The 16,741-nt window shown below is 40.8% G+C and overlaps 2 protein-coding genes across 2 annotated transcripts; both read left to right on the forward strand.

Moving 5' to 3' along the window:
• Positions 1 to 13: 13 nt before the first annotated feature.
• atp10d (ATPase phospholipid transporting 10D) lies at positions 14 to 16,708 on the forward strand. Its single transcript, XM_020919530.2, has 24 exons — positions 14 to 343; positions 994 to 1,279; positions 2,630 to 2,824; positions 6,437 to 6,635; positions 6,962 to 7,047; positions 8,570 to 8,676; positions 9,247 to 9,378; positions 9,451 to 9,563; positions 9,827 to 10,079; positions 10,161 to 10,375; positions 10,448 to 10,639; positions 11,025 to 11,238; positions 12,515 to 12,892; positions 13,008 to 13,114; positions 13,184 to 13,310; positions 13,398 to 13,582; positions 13,761 to 14,160; positions 14,263 to 14,339; positions 14,452 to 14,577; positions 14,664 to 14,864; positions 14,935 to 15,015; positions 15,092 to 15,196; positions 15,281 to 15,468; positions 15,703 to 16,708. Exons 2-24 carry the CDS (start codon positions 1,011 to 1,013, stop codon positions 15,833 to 15,835), a joined length of 4,083 nt encoding a protein of 1,360 aa, XP_020775189.2. The 5' UTR covers positions 14 to 343; positions 994 to 1,010; the 3' UTR covers positions 15,836 to 16,708.
• LOC129410053 (phospholipid-transporting ATPase VA-like) lies at positions 4,268 to 4,887 on the forward strand. Its single transcript, XM_055157168.1, has one exon. The coding sequence runs from the start codon at positions 4,388 to 4,390 to the stop codon at positions 4,832 to 4,834; it is 447 nt and encodes a 148-aa protein (XP_055013143.1). The 5' UTR covers positions 4,268 to 4,387; the 3' UTR covers positions 4,835 to 4,887.
• Positions 16,709 to 16,741: the final 33 nt, after the last annotated feature.

Here is a 16,741-nt window from a genome sequence, read left to right on the forward strand (position 1 = left end):
ACAATATTTTTCACAATATTTTTATATTAGTTAATGTTTATATATTTATCTGGAGTGTTAATAAATTCATAGGGTTGTGGCAAAGATAAAAGCACAACAGTGTAGATGCGTTGAGCAGTGAACGCGGCCCGGAGCTGCCTCCCGTACACATCCTCCCGCTGCTGCTTTGACCCTGGAGCTCAGTGATGCCTCTGCCCGCAGCCGTGTCCCCAAACCGGGCTCTGACAACGGCTAGTACCCCCAGCCTCTCCCCCGGACCAAGTTTTTTCTGATCCAGGACTATGGTTGAGCAGCGCCCGGAGAGACGCTCGGTCTGTCCGCTTTCACTAAACAATAGCCTCAGGTGAGCGACTTTGTTCTAACCTTTCATGACTTCCGCTGCTAGTAAATTGTAAGCATTGCTGTAGCTGATCCTACAGAAGTGCTGCATGCTCGTTTGTAGGTCAGGTGTACTTTTTAAGAAAAATAAACCAAGTTGAGATTATATATAGATTAGAGTGAATTAAAGAACTGAAAGTGGAATTTATTTCGTCCCGAAGGTGCACAAAGCAACAGAAAGATGCAGCCACGATTAGACAAACCACAACATCCAGTGTTCATAAACAAGCACTATCAGATGGCTTAGTATATAGTTGTACAACTGTTGTTACTGTGTGTAAACTATAGCTCTGGTCTGTCAGGTTTTGGTGCAGGTACACTGTTAGGGACATATCGTGTTGCTACTCTGTGATAGCATGAATAACACTGCTCTGAAGAATGGGGGTGATCAGGTTAGGCATGTTGCAGCTAGATGATAACAGCACAGATGCAATGCACTGATCACTCAACCAAAAACATGCTTTGTTTTGTCTTGTGCTACAGTGTAATTTTGTCATTTGAAACTGACTGTAGTTATTGAAAAGAAATCGTGAATTGAGAGAAGACAATATTGACATTTTACAAAGTTGATATGTTTGATATAATAGACCTGTGAATGATATGTTTGTTGTGTAGGCAGCTGATGATCTGAAATGGAGCAGCTGCACTGGGTCAGGTTCCGCTGTCAGCAGCTATGGGTGGCCAACCACACCCAGGGCTGGTACTCACCCGCGAACCTCGTCTCTGAGAAGTACTCGCCACAGAGGAATACTGGGAAGAGGAGGACTGTACTGGCCCGCTGGGGTCCACACCAGGATGAGTACCACAGTATCAGCAAGGCCTACAAGACCAACGCTATCCGCACCACCAAGTACAGCCTCCTCACCTTCCTCCCCATGAACCTGTTTCAGCAGTTCCACAGGTGGGCAAGAGTACAGCCTCTCAGACTCATACACTGTATAAAGAAGTCTCTGCTCAGACCACACACTCTCACATCTTCTTTATTATTATTATTATTATTATTATTATTATTATTATTATTATGTTAATACAGAGTTTGACAATGTTGGTAACAATGTAATAGAGCTAAATCGAAAGTTGTTTAAAGGTTCTATATTTAATGTTGGGAAGTAACTAAATACATGCACTGAAAATACATGGGCCTATTCTGAATAGTAATTTTGCGTAACGTTATTCCGGTACAGTTGCTTTTTCATTTAGTGCTAATCAGAATATAGTTACTTCCCCAAAGTCAAAGGAATGCATTGGAGAACATGATCACACAATTCATGTTTCAAACTGCACAGTATTACTGGGAAAAACGAAAAACTCAGCTCTTGTGGTGAGTGCAAGTGTGATTTTTAACTTCTCCATTGCGTTATAAGAAATGCTTAACCAATGGTACAACAAACATAAGGCTGTTTATAATCCTATATTGCATTTTGACTTTATAATTTAAATGCAACTGTATGTAAAATGACTTAAAATATTTAGAAAACAGTACTATGATTGGACTGGATCAGAGTACTTTACTTTAATGGAGGTAATCAGTATTCTGTAACTGAATACAGTTTTAAAGTATTCTTCCTGTCTGTGCCTAGATTATACGAAATGGATTCTTGTGAAGTTTCACATACCTGAAGTTGTGTTCTTTTTCATGCTCACATGCTTGAGTAACCCTTAATCTGTCTGCATCTCCATAGCTCAGAATGCTCTGTTCCACCTTGTGATATCATGTAGTGATAATTTTCAAATGAACAGCTGCCTTTTATTTTTTGTTTAGTAGAGATTGGCAATTCCATGTTTGAAATTGCCCATATTATTCTATTGAAAGTGTGTGGAGTTTAAAAACGCATTGGAGCACAACAGAGTGTTTCCCATTTGAAAAAGAACTCAAACTAAATATAGAGGGTTTGTTGTTTGACAAGTGTGGACGAAACAGAACACAACTCAAGGTATGTTTGTGATAAGGAAACGCCATTATAACAGATCATAAAATAGAGTAATATGGGGCTTTTAATCTTATCAAAGACATACAGTATTTTAAAGCAGAATAAAAACTGAGAACTATATCCGTCGTACATTCTTTTGCAATACAAACAACATGAGGACACTGCTGTTATGAAACACATTGTTCACTCCACACAGTTTTGCAATAGATACAGTATTTTACCACAAGGTTAATAACATGGTAATACCACAACATCATTTAGATTTAATTATAATGAGCGTGAACTGTCTGTGGCACTGATCTTGTGGTGAATGTGTGCAGAGCGGCCAACCTGTACTTCCTGTTCCTGGCGCTCTTGAACTGGGTCCCTGTAGTGGAGGCCTTTCAGAAGGAGATCACCATGATTCCCCTGGTGCTGGTGCTCACCGTCATCGCCATCAAAGATGCCCTGGAAGACTACAGGCGCTATGTGTTTGACAAGAAAATCAACCACAACACAGCTAAAGTGTACTGCCCGTGAGTACGCTATATTGTTCATACTCTTTCATTTATACAGGCCAATGATTTTGGTATTAGGATTAGTCAAAAATCATCTAACATTCTACAGTGTCTGATAAGAAATGAAACACTGTACTGCTATAAAGAGGAACTATAATTTCATTGTGGTTTCATTTATGTGTAATACACAGACTAAAAACTTTGATTTTATTTATTGCTTCCTGGTCCTTGTGTTTTGACATAATAACCAAAAACAAATAATGTTTAGTTTTTTTACACTCTGCTTTACATCATATCCAGCTTTGAGACTACTTGAATTTATTCTCTTCAATAAGCACAGGCTTATTACATCAAAATACCAAACAGTAACTGGCTGAAATTCCTCTCTAGTTGTAACAAGCTGTGAACAATCAAGTGGGTGAAAGTCCCTGCCCTTTAGCAAACAGCCACTAGGTGAAACTCCTGTCCAGGATTACTGTCTGGTGAAGGCAAAAGGGTGAGATTCCCAGTGTAGTTAAGTGTAAGACTTTCTCATGAGGGAGAATAAATTCAAGGGAGCAGTGCATCTCCTACAGGTCTAAGAATTAAGATAAAATGTATGAACAAAAAAAATGCTAATTTATGTGTGTACTCTTGCAACATCACAAAAAAAACAAACAAAAAACAAAACACAGGTGCTCCTCGATTGCAACTATTGCAACTGGTTCCAGGAATTTTGACGTCTATGCACCTGCAAATTTCTTTTATCATTCATCTGCTGGAATCTGGTTTCTTCATGTTCAAATACAGATGATCCTGTGTAAGATAAATATTTTTATTTTTGCTGTTTTAACAGATTAAAATACAGTATAGCATATATCAATGTGGCTTTCTTTTTTATTTCATAGATTAAAGATCCTATATTATGCAAAATTTACATTACTTTAAGCCATGTTATAATGCTGTTACCTCATCAAAACATACCTGGAGTTGTGTTTTGTTTCATTCATACATTTTTGAGTTGTTTATTATAAGTCTATATCTATATCTCCAAAGGTTGAAATGCTCTGTTCCACCTTGTGATGTCATGCAGTATCTACTTTTTACCTTTAGTTCAGTAGAGATTGGCAATTCCAGGGCTGAAGGTGTATGGAGCTTAAGAAGAACGCAGCTTAAATATGCAGTTTTAAACATGTGTACATAGAACAAAACACAACTCTGACTATGTTTTTGATGAATAAATAGCATTATAATATCAGAAAATAGTGCAAGTCACAAAAATAAAATATTGAGTTTGTATGGAAAATTACTGATAAGAAGTGATCAGGTTCAAGATTGGCGTCTGAAGATTACAATCATATCTCTCTCTGAACTTTTGACTCCACAGAGCATATTGACCAGCTGTGTGTCCCTGTACTCTTTCATTATGACCTCACACTTTGTACAGTATTAGATTTCCCAGCACTGGCTGTAAAAGTTGAACCTTGAGATTATTTATTAGAGGTGCGGTGGTTCAGGGAGGGGCTTACGTCCAGTCTCCACTTTCCCAGTCGTTCATTTTGCTTTAGTATGTTCACTGGACTTTGAAATGACGGCTGGAATATGCGCGAGGAAAGCTGGCATACTGGACTAATGTGTAAACTGAGGCATGGACTTGGACTTGAGCAGCACCGGAGAAAAAGAACCGTGGTGTCTTCTTGTTGTCATGACGATGATCAGCTGACGCTCCTCCTCAAGACGTACCCGAACAACAGGATACGCACCACCAAGTACACGCTGTTGTCCTTTATACCCAGGAACCTTTTCGAGCAGCTTCATCGCGTCGCCAATATCTATTTCATCTTTTTGGCTGCTCTCAACTTTGTTCCTGTTGTGGAGGCGTTTGAGCCAGAGGTAGCACTGATCCCCATTATTCTGGTGCTCCTAGTGACGGCTCTGAAGGACTTCTGGGAGGACCTGCGCAGGTTTAGGTCTGATCGTGAGGTGAACAGGCTCAAGTGCAGGGTTTATTGCAGGTACGCTGACCTGGCACGTGAAAGGTCATGCTGATAAACACACGTGCATAGATCTTTATTGTGATGTAACTACATGTATTTTAATGTTTCTTTTTTAGATACCAAAAACATTGTAGACTCATTGTTTAAAGATGTACTATGTAACTTGCTTGTCCCCATGGAGATGTTACTTCTTTGCCTGAAATGTTCCACAGTAGCCATACCTTTCTGTCCTCTGTTCATGGATTACAGTCATTTAAATTACACAGTATTTTGTTTTAAACAGGTAATTGTTATCGCAAATGTGACATTTTTAATCATTTCATCAGTTTTTATTGTCCTGAAAATCATTGCATTTTTACTGTGAGCAAGGTGTCCTCTGTACTAGGGGTATTCAACTAAAATTTAAGGAGGTCCAGAGAAAATCTCCTCAAGCAGAGGTCCGAGACATCATAATGTCTAAGACTGTCAGATCAATGAAAATACAAGTTAAAAACATTGGCTAAGTAGCGTCACGTGGGTGGCTTAACTCGCACACGATTGGTTTGTATGTTCCATGGTCCATTAATACAGTGCTGTGAAGGCCACTACACAACACAGGATTTTTCGGTCTTAAACCATTTTGAAACGTGCAACAAAAAGCACACACCACAGACATGACAAAAATCTTATGAAACTTAAAATCTCAGATTACAAAGACTGCTGATATGACTGCACTATACTGAGTTGACCTACCTGGCCTGGTGTTTAGTTATTTATTTAGTTTATTTGGGCTCTCCTTACATTTAGTTTACATTACAGGTGTCCTTACATTTAGTTTACATTACAGGTGTTCTTACATTTAGTTTACATTACAGGTGTCCTTACATTTAGTTTACATTACAGTTCTTACATTTAGTTTACATTACAGGTGTCCTTACATTTAGTTTACATTACAGTGGTTTTACATTTGTTACATTAAGTCTTACATTTAGTTTACATTACAGGTGTCTTACATTTATTTACATTACAGGTGTTCTTACATTTAGTTTACATTACAGGTGTCCTTACATTTAGTTTACATTACAGGTGTCCTTACATTTAGTTTACATTACAGTGTCCTTACATTTAGTTTACATTACAGTGTCCTTACAGTTTACATTACAGGTGTTTACATTACATTACAGGTGTTCTTACATTTAGTTTACATTACAGGTGTTCTTACATTTAGTTTACATTACAGGTGTTCCTTACATTTAGTTTACATTACAGGTGTCCTTACATTTAGTTTACATTACAGGTGTTCTTACATTTAGTTTACATTACAGGTGTCCTTACATTTAGTTTACATTACAGGTGTTCTTACATTTAGTTTACATTACAGGTGTCCTTACATTTAGTTTACATTACAGGTGTTCTTACATTTAGTTTACATTACAGGTGTACATAGAAGCTTAGGCCAAAAGGCTGAAGCAGTTGCTTATTAGCACCTACTCCCATACAGTTTAATGTCATATTGTGGACCATTCCAGGCAAAGCAATAAGAAAAGTTACATAGTACGGTACACCTTTAAGATTTATTTGTATAATTTAGCACCAAGTGACGCAGGTTCTTTGAAAAGCAGTATATGTATTTATTTTTCTCACCTCTGACTATTTATATCCCTTGTGTGTGCAGTAATCAGAGGGACTACGTTGACTGCTGCTGGAAGGATGTCCGTGTGGGGGACTTTGTGCGCCTGTCGTGTAATGAGATCATCCCTGCAGACATGCTCCTGCTGCACTCGTCAGACCCCCGGGGGCTCTGCTACATCGAGACCGCCAACCTGGATGGGGAGACCAACCTGAAACAGAGGCAGGTGGTTTCCAAGATGGAGGTATATACTCTTACTGCTCATATCCGCACATTCAAACATGTCTTATTTTATAAACTCCTAAATAAACAATGACCCACTTGTAATATAATCTCATAAGTAAGGTACCAAATGTAAATTCTGTTTCTATATTTAGCAAAACCCTTAAGCGTGTCAGTTGTCAATGTTTAACCTCAATCCATTCAAAACAGACAGGTAATGGTTTATGGCATGTGTACTTTTCCTGTTTGATTAGAGCGTTATTATCAAAGACAGTATGCCAAACATAGATCGACTTCTGGGTTACATCGTGTCATATTCTTATCCTGCATTATCTTTTTATTTCTCAGAATGTGGAGTTTGTACCTGAAGATTTCCACTGGCGTATTGAATGCGAGAATCCGAACAACAACCTCTGCAGGTTCAGAGGATATATGTAAGTTGTTTTAATACACTGAAGCTCTTAAAACGATCATGCACTCCACTCCAGCCCCTGCATATACATAGAACAACAGTAGATATTCATTTGAGCAGGTACTGATATTAAACGTCACATTCACAGGACAGAAATTAACCCCTGAATAGCTTAAGAATGATTTTGAGCTGTATCAAAACACATATAAAACCACATAGATTAGTATACACCATAGACTGTATATATAAATGGTCAAAGCTAATACCGTAGCTGCCGTGTTCCAAATAGGAAGTTTGCATACAGGTTCTTCCAGCTCCTACTGACTCTGGCTCCTGTTGACTTACAATATTGTGAATATTGTGGCCCCTTCTCTCTAACTGCTGCTGTGAGCTTCATCATTTTGGTCTTAAAATGCTTGCATTAACCTGCTCTACATGATCCTGGTGTTTTGTGGCTTTTTTGTCCATATTTTGAACTATGAACTATGATTTAAAGGTGCACTGTGTAACTTTGCTGGTCTGCCACCTGCTTGTCTCCATGGAAATATTATAGCTTTGCTTGGAATGTTACACAGTATAGCCATAAACATTTATCTAGCTAGCATTTATTTGATTACAGGTCTTTTAATTTAATAAAATACCTTGAAAACATGCATTCTTATCATTACTGGAGTTGCCTCTTCACAGATCTGACTTGTAACTTGACCTGGTGATGTCTGCATGGAGATATATGTCTTTATTGCCATACTGTAGTGCAGTGTTTCCCAAACTTTTTTCTGGGGATCCATATTTTAAAAGTCACAAACCATTGCGACCCAAGTTAATAGACATTATTCATAAATCACAAAATAAAGGTGGATTTGGCCATTATTGAACAGAATATTTTATTGTTAACTGAGTGATCGTGTCTCTCTGAACAATTAGTATAATTCAAGTAAAAACAGTAATTGAACCAGCAACAGCAGGAGGTATCCACAAGTTGCCTGTTTGGACTTTAAATGCAACCCATTTCTTTTTCATTTCAACATTCAATTGAACCAGCAATATTGGAATAAAATAGTCCCTAGCTCTCTCATGTGTCAGAACTGTATGTTGCAGATCTACATGCAGATTGTAACAAGGTGACCCCCCAAAAAAATCTCTTACAATCCACCTGAGGGTCATGACCCAGTTTTTGGGAAATCATGCTGTAGTACAACATTCCAGCCCAAAGCAATAACATCTCTATAGATATAAACAGGGGAAGAACCCTCTACCTTTAATGTTGAAACTTACATTCTATTGTCTAAATAAAGAGGTTTTTTTATTATCAACATGGGATTGGAATCAGTATTGAGTCTATTTCTTAATCTCGAAATCAAATTAGAAATGTGAATATCGTGACAACAGTACAGTGTAATCAAGCACATCTTTCCATTTCTTCCCTGTATTTGTACATGATATTGCAGCTGCTTGGCTCCTTCCACAGTGCTGCAGTAGTCTCTGGGGACCTTTATAGGGAACACTGAGCTATCTAATGTAGTCACTGTTGTGTGTGTCCTCAGGGAAAACTCCAGTGGAGCTCGAGTCGGACTCCATAACAGCAACCTTCTGCTCCGGAGCTGCACCATCCGCAACTCTGAGGCTGTGGTGGGCATTGTGGTTTATGCTGGTGAGAAACAGTCTCCATTTTGTAGACTTAGATTTAAATTGAGTCAAACTTTATTGATCCACAAGAGAAATTATTTGGACACAGTAGCTCACACATCACAATAAAATATAATAACAAAGAGCACGGAAAAAAAAAATAGCAAGAGACTGGTCAAATAAGTTATAGTAATATAAAGTGATATGTACAAATAAAGTAAAACATTTAAACAGTGCCATATAAACACAGTATATCACAGTTATATACAAGGGGTTGTAAGGAAAAACAGTGCAAAGATGATATGATTGGTTCTTCCTAACTGTTTATTCATTAAGTCCTTGTAGTTGTTTGCACAATATATCGCAATCTGAAACCGAAATTTGAGGTGGCGCAAACCACAAAGGCTGCAATTGTCCTCTGCAAAGAAAAAAAAAATCCTCTACAAACATGTTCTGAAATGGTCGATTATGTTTTAGTTCATCAGTTCATATTTCAGTCTTCTTTCAAATGTTAATTCCCCCAGATTTAGACTTGTCGTGTCTTGTTCTGCACAGTCAAACATAAACTGACATTGACTTGTGCTGTTTGAATTAGGTCATGAAACCAAAGCGATGATGAACAACAGTGGGCCCAGGTACAAGCGCAGCCTTCTGGAGAGACGTCTCAACACGGACGTGCTGTGGTGCGTCGTGCTACTCATAGTAATGTGTCTCACTGCGGCTATAGGTTTGTATGAAGAGAACGTCTTATCTAATTATTCAGAGGCAGTTTCTCTTTAATATACCAATGTGTGTTTAGGTCATGGCATTTGGCTACAGCAGCTTAAAGATCCGATTTTTCAAGTGGATGGAGAAACATCCCCTGCACTGGCGGGCTTTTATGTCTTTTGGACCATGATCATAGTGCTACAGGTAAAACCCTTTTCCTCACTGGGCCAGAACCCCACCAAAATGTTGGGTCAGAAATCTTTATATACAAAAGTTTACTGGTTTATACTAATTGGTTTATAAAGAGGAAATATACTTACATGAAACCTGTTTTGAAGCAGTTAATACCATCTGCATCTTACAGCAGAGTATAGCTTTGATATATCTTTTTCAGTCACAATCTTGTGATGTGTTTTATTTGTTTTACTTCAATAAAACCTACAATCACTTTCTCCCTTTCAAAACAGGTGCTGATTCCAATCTCACTTTATGTCTCAATTGAAATAGTCAAACTGGGTCAGATCTACTTTATCCACAATGACCTGGATTTGTACAATGAGCACATGGACTCCAGGATCCAGTGTCGAGCTCTGAACATCACAGAGGACCTGGGACAGGTGCAGTACGTCTTCTCTGACAAAACTGGAACTCTGACTGAGAACAAGATGGTGTTCCGCCGTTGCAGTGTCTATGGAGTGGAGTATCCTCACGATGACAATGGTGAGATAGAACACTAAACAAAATTATGAGTCTAAAGGATCCGGCCCCTCTGATGTGTGATTATGGGATGTGGATGTGCAGGGCGCCGTCTGGAAGTGTACAGTGAAGACAAAGAGGAGGCACGTCGCTGCTCCCTCAGCCCTAGGGCGAGCTCCAGGAGGAAGTCTCTGAGCTGCCGCTCTCTGAGCTGTAACCGCAGCTCTGTGTCCCTCAACACTCTGACCGCTGACTCTGAGGAAGAGGAGGAGCTGTCCTGTGCCAGCCTGCGCCGTCCCAGTGCCTTCTACAGCCAAATGGTTTGTTTACATGACAACAGAGCAGCTTCACATATACACCACTATACATCTAACACACTGTTGTGTGCTCAGGCGAAGGAGGTGGTTCCAGACTGTGAGCTGGTGACAAAGCTGAGCTGGCTGCGTGCTCCTGACCTGAATGTGGCCCACAGCTGTGCCAAAGCCTCCTCCAGCCTGGAGATGGCCTTCATCACAGACTTCTTTCTAGCACTGGCCATCTGCAACAGTGTGGTTGTGTCTTCGCCAACACAGTCCCTAAATGTGGTGAGTATAGTCATCTTAGTGAACCACTGCAATGACTTGTAGCATTGCTAAACAACCAGAAATACATCACTGTGCTGAACTACCAACAGATTTAAAAACGAACAGTTCTTGCAATGCAAGATACTCCGTACTGTCAAAATACAAATTATACATTATACTAACCAACTCTGGTTGGCACTAGACTATTCAACTATTCAAAACATGCACTTTTTAACCTGCCTAACCCCAGTAATATAAATAAGATAAGATATTAAGGAGTGTGCTATTCAGTGTGATATTAAGATAAGATATTAATCTATGTGTTCCATATCTACACTTGAACCTAAGACAAACAGTGGTGTGATGTGTTGTGTATTTATATTGACACGTTTGCTGTGTGTTTTAGCTTCCTCAAGCTCAGACACCTCTACGTTCTCTGGAGGAGATCAAACTCATGTTTCAGCGCTTTAACCTGTCTGCACTCCCAGTACTGCCCACTCTGCCTCCCCCTCTGAAGAGCAAACTCTTTACCCGAGGAAAGACTGGCTCTTTCACTCTCCCCAAACCTGCGGCAGAGGGCTGTGATCACACACCAAACCCAGAGAACTTCAGTGTAAATGGTATAACCTGTAAAACATCTAGAGCAGACATGTCAGACTCAGGCCTGGGGTCCAAATTTGGCCTGCGATATATTTATATTTGCCCCGCAAAATCATATCAAATATGTATTAGAGCTGCCCACTGGCTACAGATAGGCTATAGAGACATTATTTATTTAAAATTTTGTTATTATTTCATATTATGTTTGTTCTGGATTCAATGTTTAAGCCAAACTATTATTAAACATTTATTTTAATAAGAAAAGATTTAACATTACATATCTCGAAAGAAGAGAAAACATACAAATGTTGTTGAAATGTTTCTATAAATATTTAGTTTGGCCCATGACTTAGTCCAGGTTTTTAATTTTGGCCCTCTGTGAATTTGAGTTTGACACCCCTGATCTAGAGGGTCATGTCTTTGTATAGATCTAGGACTCATTAGGACAACTTATTTTCCCTAACAACCTGCATCCACAATGTTACAGCATGTTGTATATGGATGGCTTGCTAAATTTATCAATAGTATATAGTTTAAACTAAGGAACCATATATTTTGATTATAGATTCATTATGTTTATAATTTGGTGTTTTGGTTTGCAAGACAATTATCCATTCAGAAAGCATCATGAGCCTCACATGAGCCTCTCATTTGGGTTTCCAGTTGTAATGCTGAAATCCAGTTTTAAACCTTGAATGTCTCTCTCTGATTCATTAACTACATATATATCATCTCATCATTTAGCTCCATTCACTATAATGATATAAGATGGCTGTATAAATTATGGTTATACTATAATGGCAGAAATTAAAATGGTTGCAAGCTGCTCCCCCAGACAACAGTCCAGTCCAAGCTGTCAATCAAATCCTAGCTCATTAGATATGCATAAACTTTAAAACTCCACAGCAGCTAAACAGACCTCCAACCTTTTGTTGGGTTGTTGTCAGACACCCATAACTTGGCATTTGAGGCCAGAATCAGTTTTTAACAAGTGGAAAGTCAACATAGGATTTCATTTTGTGTTGCCGGTTCTGTAGCCAGATCTTGTGGTCAGCAGCCAGATTGCAGCAATGGCAGCCTGCCGTCATTAATTAGTGCTAGTGCAGCCTCTGCAGCTCAGCAAGTGGATTCTGAGCTTGAGGCATGGCCATTACTGAGATTGAGAAAAACTTTGTATGTATGTCTGGTCTATATGCAAGCTAAGGCACTGGTAACCCAGGTTCAGTTGTGATTGTAGTGTCCTTTTTAAAACTGTAAGAGCACAGGCTACATCCAATTGTGCTTTTGGTCCTGTAGGTGGTGAAAAGTTGAATGTTCCTGATGGAGAAGAAGTGCCTACATTGATCCTTCCTGAGGCAGCAGCAGCAGCGGTGGAGTTTGAAGTAGTGGACCCTGAGGACACAGTGCTGTATGAAGCAGAGAGCCCTGATGAGGCCGCTCTGGTGTACGCCGCCAGAGCCTATCACATGACTCTGAGAGCGCGCTCTGCAGACAGCCTGCAGGTGGAGCTGCCCACAGGGGGCACTGTGCAGGTTCCCCTGCTGCACGTTCTGCCCTTTGACTCCAACAGGAAGAGGATGTCTGTGGTGGTGCGTCACCCCCTCACAGGACAGGTGGTGGTTTACACCAAGGGAGCAGACTCTGTGCTCATGGACCTGACCCGCTCCCCCACAGGTAACAAAAATAGTGTTCTAATTGAACTGAAGCTTTTACTCTCTGCCTCAGCACTTTGATTTCTTGTGGAATTTGCCTTTGTCATCATCCTAGTTCCTTCTCTGTGTGTTTGCAGCTTTGCAACTGGCTCCAAATGTTTACAGTCATATACGGCTGCAAACACAGAAGCACCTGGACAGCTATGCCAGAGAGGGGCTGCGCACACTGTGCATTGCAACAAAGGTAAATATGTCACACTATAACACTGATCCATGTGCCCCTGTCCCCTAAAGCTCCTGTGTATGTGAGCAGACAATGGAGGAGGAAGAGTATGAGGTGTGGCTCAAGACACAGCTGTTAGCGGAAAGCAGCATCGAGAACAGAGAAGAGCTGCTACTACGCTCAGCTCAGGCCCTGGAGACCAACCTGACTCTTTTGGGTAACAGTGGATACACTCACTCAAGTACACACACGCACACACACATATGCACAGAGAAGTAGCAGCACCTGTGTACTGTGTGTACAGGAGCCACAGGAATCTTGGACCGCCTGCAGGAGGAGGTGTCTGAAACCATAGAAGCTCTGCAGAGGGCTGATGTCAAAGTATGGATCCTCACAGGGGACAAACAAGAGACCGCTATCAACATCGCCTTTGCTTGTAAACTACTGTGCCCCTCTGACCAGCTACTGACAGCCAACTGTGAGGATAAGGTCAGCTCCCACCCACATGTCAGGACACTTTTAATGTATAATTCACAACAAGTCTCTGTAGTTCTTCATTTGCTTTGCTTGCTTTGAGATTTGTTTTAGAAAGAAAGATCTTCCTTTCAGTTTTCATGTCCTGCACCTAAAATAGTGACGCAGTGTTGTCTGTGATTGTGTTTTGCAGGAGAGCTGCGCAATGTTAGTGCAGGATTTTCTTCATAGACTCACCTGTTATGACACTGAAGCCTCAGGCTCAGGGACCTCCAGCACAGAGGCCCCTAGCACAGAGGCCCCTAGCACAGAGGCCCCTAGCACAGAGGCCCCTAGCACAGGGGCCCCTAGCACAGAGGCCCCTAGCACAGGGACCCCCAGCACAGAGGCCCCTAGCACCGGCACAGCTGGGTCTGTGCTGGTGATCGATGGACACACTCTTGACTGGGCTCTTCAGCCTGAGCTACAGGGAGACTTTCTAGAGCTGAGCAAACATTGCAAAGCCGTCATCTGCTGCAGATCCACTCCACTCCAGAAGAGCCAAGTGGTCCGGCTGGTCCGGGATAAACTTAAGGTCATGACCCTGGCTGTGGGTAAGAGCACCACTACTATTATCATTATCCAAAAGCACAAATAACACTGGTATTAGACAATAGCATAGGTGCTATCTGATGACTCTCTGTGTAATGTTTTAGGTGATGGAGCCAATGATGTGAGCATGATCCAGGTGGCAGATGTTGGGGTTGGGATTTCTGGACAGGAAGGCATGCAGGTACTACACTGCTGAAGACACTGTGAATCTAAGAAGCACAAATAACCAATGAGAAGGTGCTTAATGAATCATTACAATGGCCGTCTCTGTAAATCTCTGTGCTGGCTTTTAGGCTGTGATGTCCAGTGACTTTGCCATCTCCAGGTTCAAACACCTCAGGAAGCTGCTGCTGGTACATGGCCACTGGTGTTACTCGCGCCTGGCCAATATGATCGTCTACTTTATCTACAAGAATGTGGTGAGAGACAGCTTGCATAGTTCATGTGAGAACATGCTTTATCCACTCTGTGGTGTGGTCTTCACCTAACAGTTCATGTGTTTCAGATGTATGTGAACCTTCTGTTCTGGTACCAGTTCTTCTGTGGTTTCTCTGGGAGTGTTATGAGCAATGCATGGGTTCTCATCTTATTTAACCTGATCTTCACCTCTGTGCCTCCTCTGATCTATGGGATTCTGGACCAGGACACGCCTGCAGATGTTCTGATGGCCCACCCTGAGCTCTACCAGAGAGCAAGGACCTCCAAGGTTAGTGTCCTGCTTTATTTGATTATCACTCTATGTGACTACATACATTATAATTTGAATGTGTTCACAGGCCTATGTTCCCTTGATGTTCTGGATGAACATTCTGGATGCCTTTTACCAGAGCCTTGTCTGTTTCTTCATTCCATACTTTGTAAGTCCACCACCTTTGTATCCTCTGTATTCTTCAGTGTAAGTTTACAGTAAGACGATAATATGTTATGTTTCAGGCCTACAGGGGCTCAGACATAGGCAGTCTGTCCTTTGGGTCACCCATAAACGCCTCGGCGCTGTTCATCATCCTGCTGCACCAGGTGGTGGAGAGCCACACTCTGGTCTGTGCTGCTGTGTGTGTGATCACTGATCAGAGGATCTAGTCTATTTTTCTGTCTAATGCCCTGATGTGTCCCTGTGTACAGACGTGGATCCATGGCCTGGTGTTCTTCCTTAGTGCTGGCTCATACTTTGCCTTTGTGCTGCTCCTCAGTGTGCTCTGTGTGACCTGCAGCCCTCCTACTAATCCTCTGGGAGTAGAAACTAAGCAAATGTCCCAACCGGCCTTCTACTTAGTGTGTACTTTAACTACTGTCACAGCACTGCTACCCAGGTAACTCATCCCCACTCAGGGCTCACTCATTTCACCTCGAAGTGCATTTTAGGCAATGAAATAGAAACAAATAGAAATAGAAAGTTTACAGTTGTGAAGACCTGTTTTATCTTCAAATATTATTAGTCAAACACAATTTCTGTGGAATAAACATGAGTGTTTGTGATTGGAATAGGCTGTGCACTCACTGTTTACTGTAAGTACTAATAGAGTGCCCCCTGGTGTTTGTTTCAGGTTGTTGTTTCGAGTTCTGAAAAACTCCTCGATCAGAGTGGGAGGAGCAGAGCAGTGGATTCTGAGGCCACACAGCCCCTCTGTGAGGGGCAACTGTCCAGATGTGGAGCCCACAGACCCTGAGCTGTCCTGACCCCAGCATACACTGTCATTACACTGATGACTGGATGCTGTTGTTAGGTTATGGTTATGACTATGTGAAGGAAATAGCAATGTTGAATATTCACTGATTTGCCCGACTGAACTGCACTGTTTCCACTGGAGAAAGAGTGGGCAAGTGCATGTGAAACTTTTCTCTAATGAGGTGCTATTTATTACTTCACCAGTGCTAAATCCAACGCCATATAGTCCTATTGTGTTGTCCACATCTTTTGTACTTGTCTGAGTTTAATGTTCCTGTGAGGGACATGAGAATCTGTGCTGATTATTTATTACTTGTTTTTGCTTGTTTGAAAAATTATATACTTGTGTCAATGCAAGTTACAAAACCTCAAACACAGAATCTCTCATAATCATGAGGACCGTAGCACATGCCACTTTCAGTGTTTTTGTGTGGATATTGTCAGAGTGGAGGTCTCTGCTAAACGTATGGGGCTGTTGGCACCACTGGCATGTCTCAGGCAGTTATCAATCACCGTGTATGAGACGTGTAGTAATAACACGGATATGCCTCAACTTTTTACTTCTACATATTTCCCAGACTTTGCATCCTCAATAACAGTCACATTTACACTGTTATATTGCTGTTACCATCCTGATGTTTACAATTTTGCATTTGCAAAATAATATTTTTTTTTTTATTATTTTAATATATTGTAATATTATGGTTCGTGAATTTTAAAATGTATTTTCTGGCTCAGTCTAATAATTTTACACTCCACATCGAATCATCAAACATGGATTGCACACACCCGTGTTGCCTTAGGTCCCGTTTTTATGATGAATAATATTTTTTTTTGACTGACTGCATTTACAAACTCCTCAAACCTGCAATAAAGACATTTGTACAGAAAGCATATTTGTTTGTTTGCATGTACTT

The sequence above is a fragment of the Boleophthalmus pectinirostris genome, unplaced genomic scaffold, assembly GCF_026225935.1.
Source record: "Boleophthalmus pectinirostris isolate CB_2022bp ecotype Guang Dong unplaced genomic scaffold, ASM2622593v1 HiC_scaffold_10, whole genome shotgun sequence".
Lineage (NCBI taxonomy): Eukaryota > Metazoa > Chordata > Actinopteri > Gobiiformes > Gobiidae > Boleophthalmus > Boleophthalmus pectinirostris.

Excerpts from the sequence above, each read along its gene's own strand:
- atp10d (XM_020919530.2), top strand. The coding sequence starts at position 1,011 with ATGGAGCAGCTGCACTGGGTCAGGTTCCGCTGTCAGCAGCTATGGGTG. Across the intron at positions 13,115-13,183 it reads CACTGTGCATTGCAACAAAG|ACAATGGAGGAGGAAGAGTA; the intron begins GTAAATATGTCA and ends GTATGTGAGCAG. Across the intron at positions 14,161-14,262 it reads GGTCATGACCCTGGCTGTGG|GTGATGGAGCCAATGATGTG; the intron begins GTAAGAGCACCA and ends GTAATGTTTTAG.
- LOC129410053 (XM_055157168.1), top strand. The coding sequence starts at position 4,388 with ATGCGCGAGGAAAGCTGGCATACTGGACTAATGTGTAAACTGAGGCAT.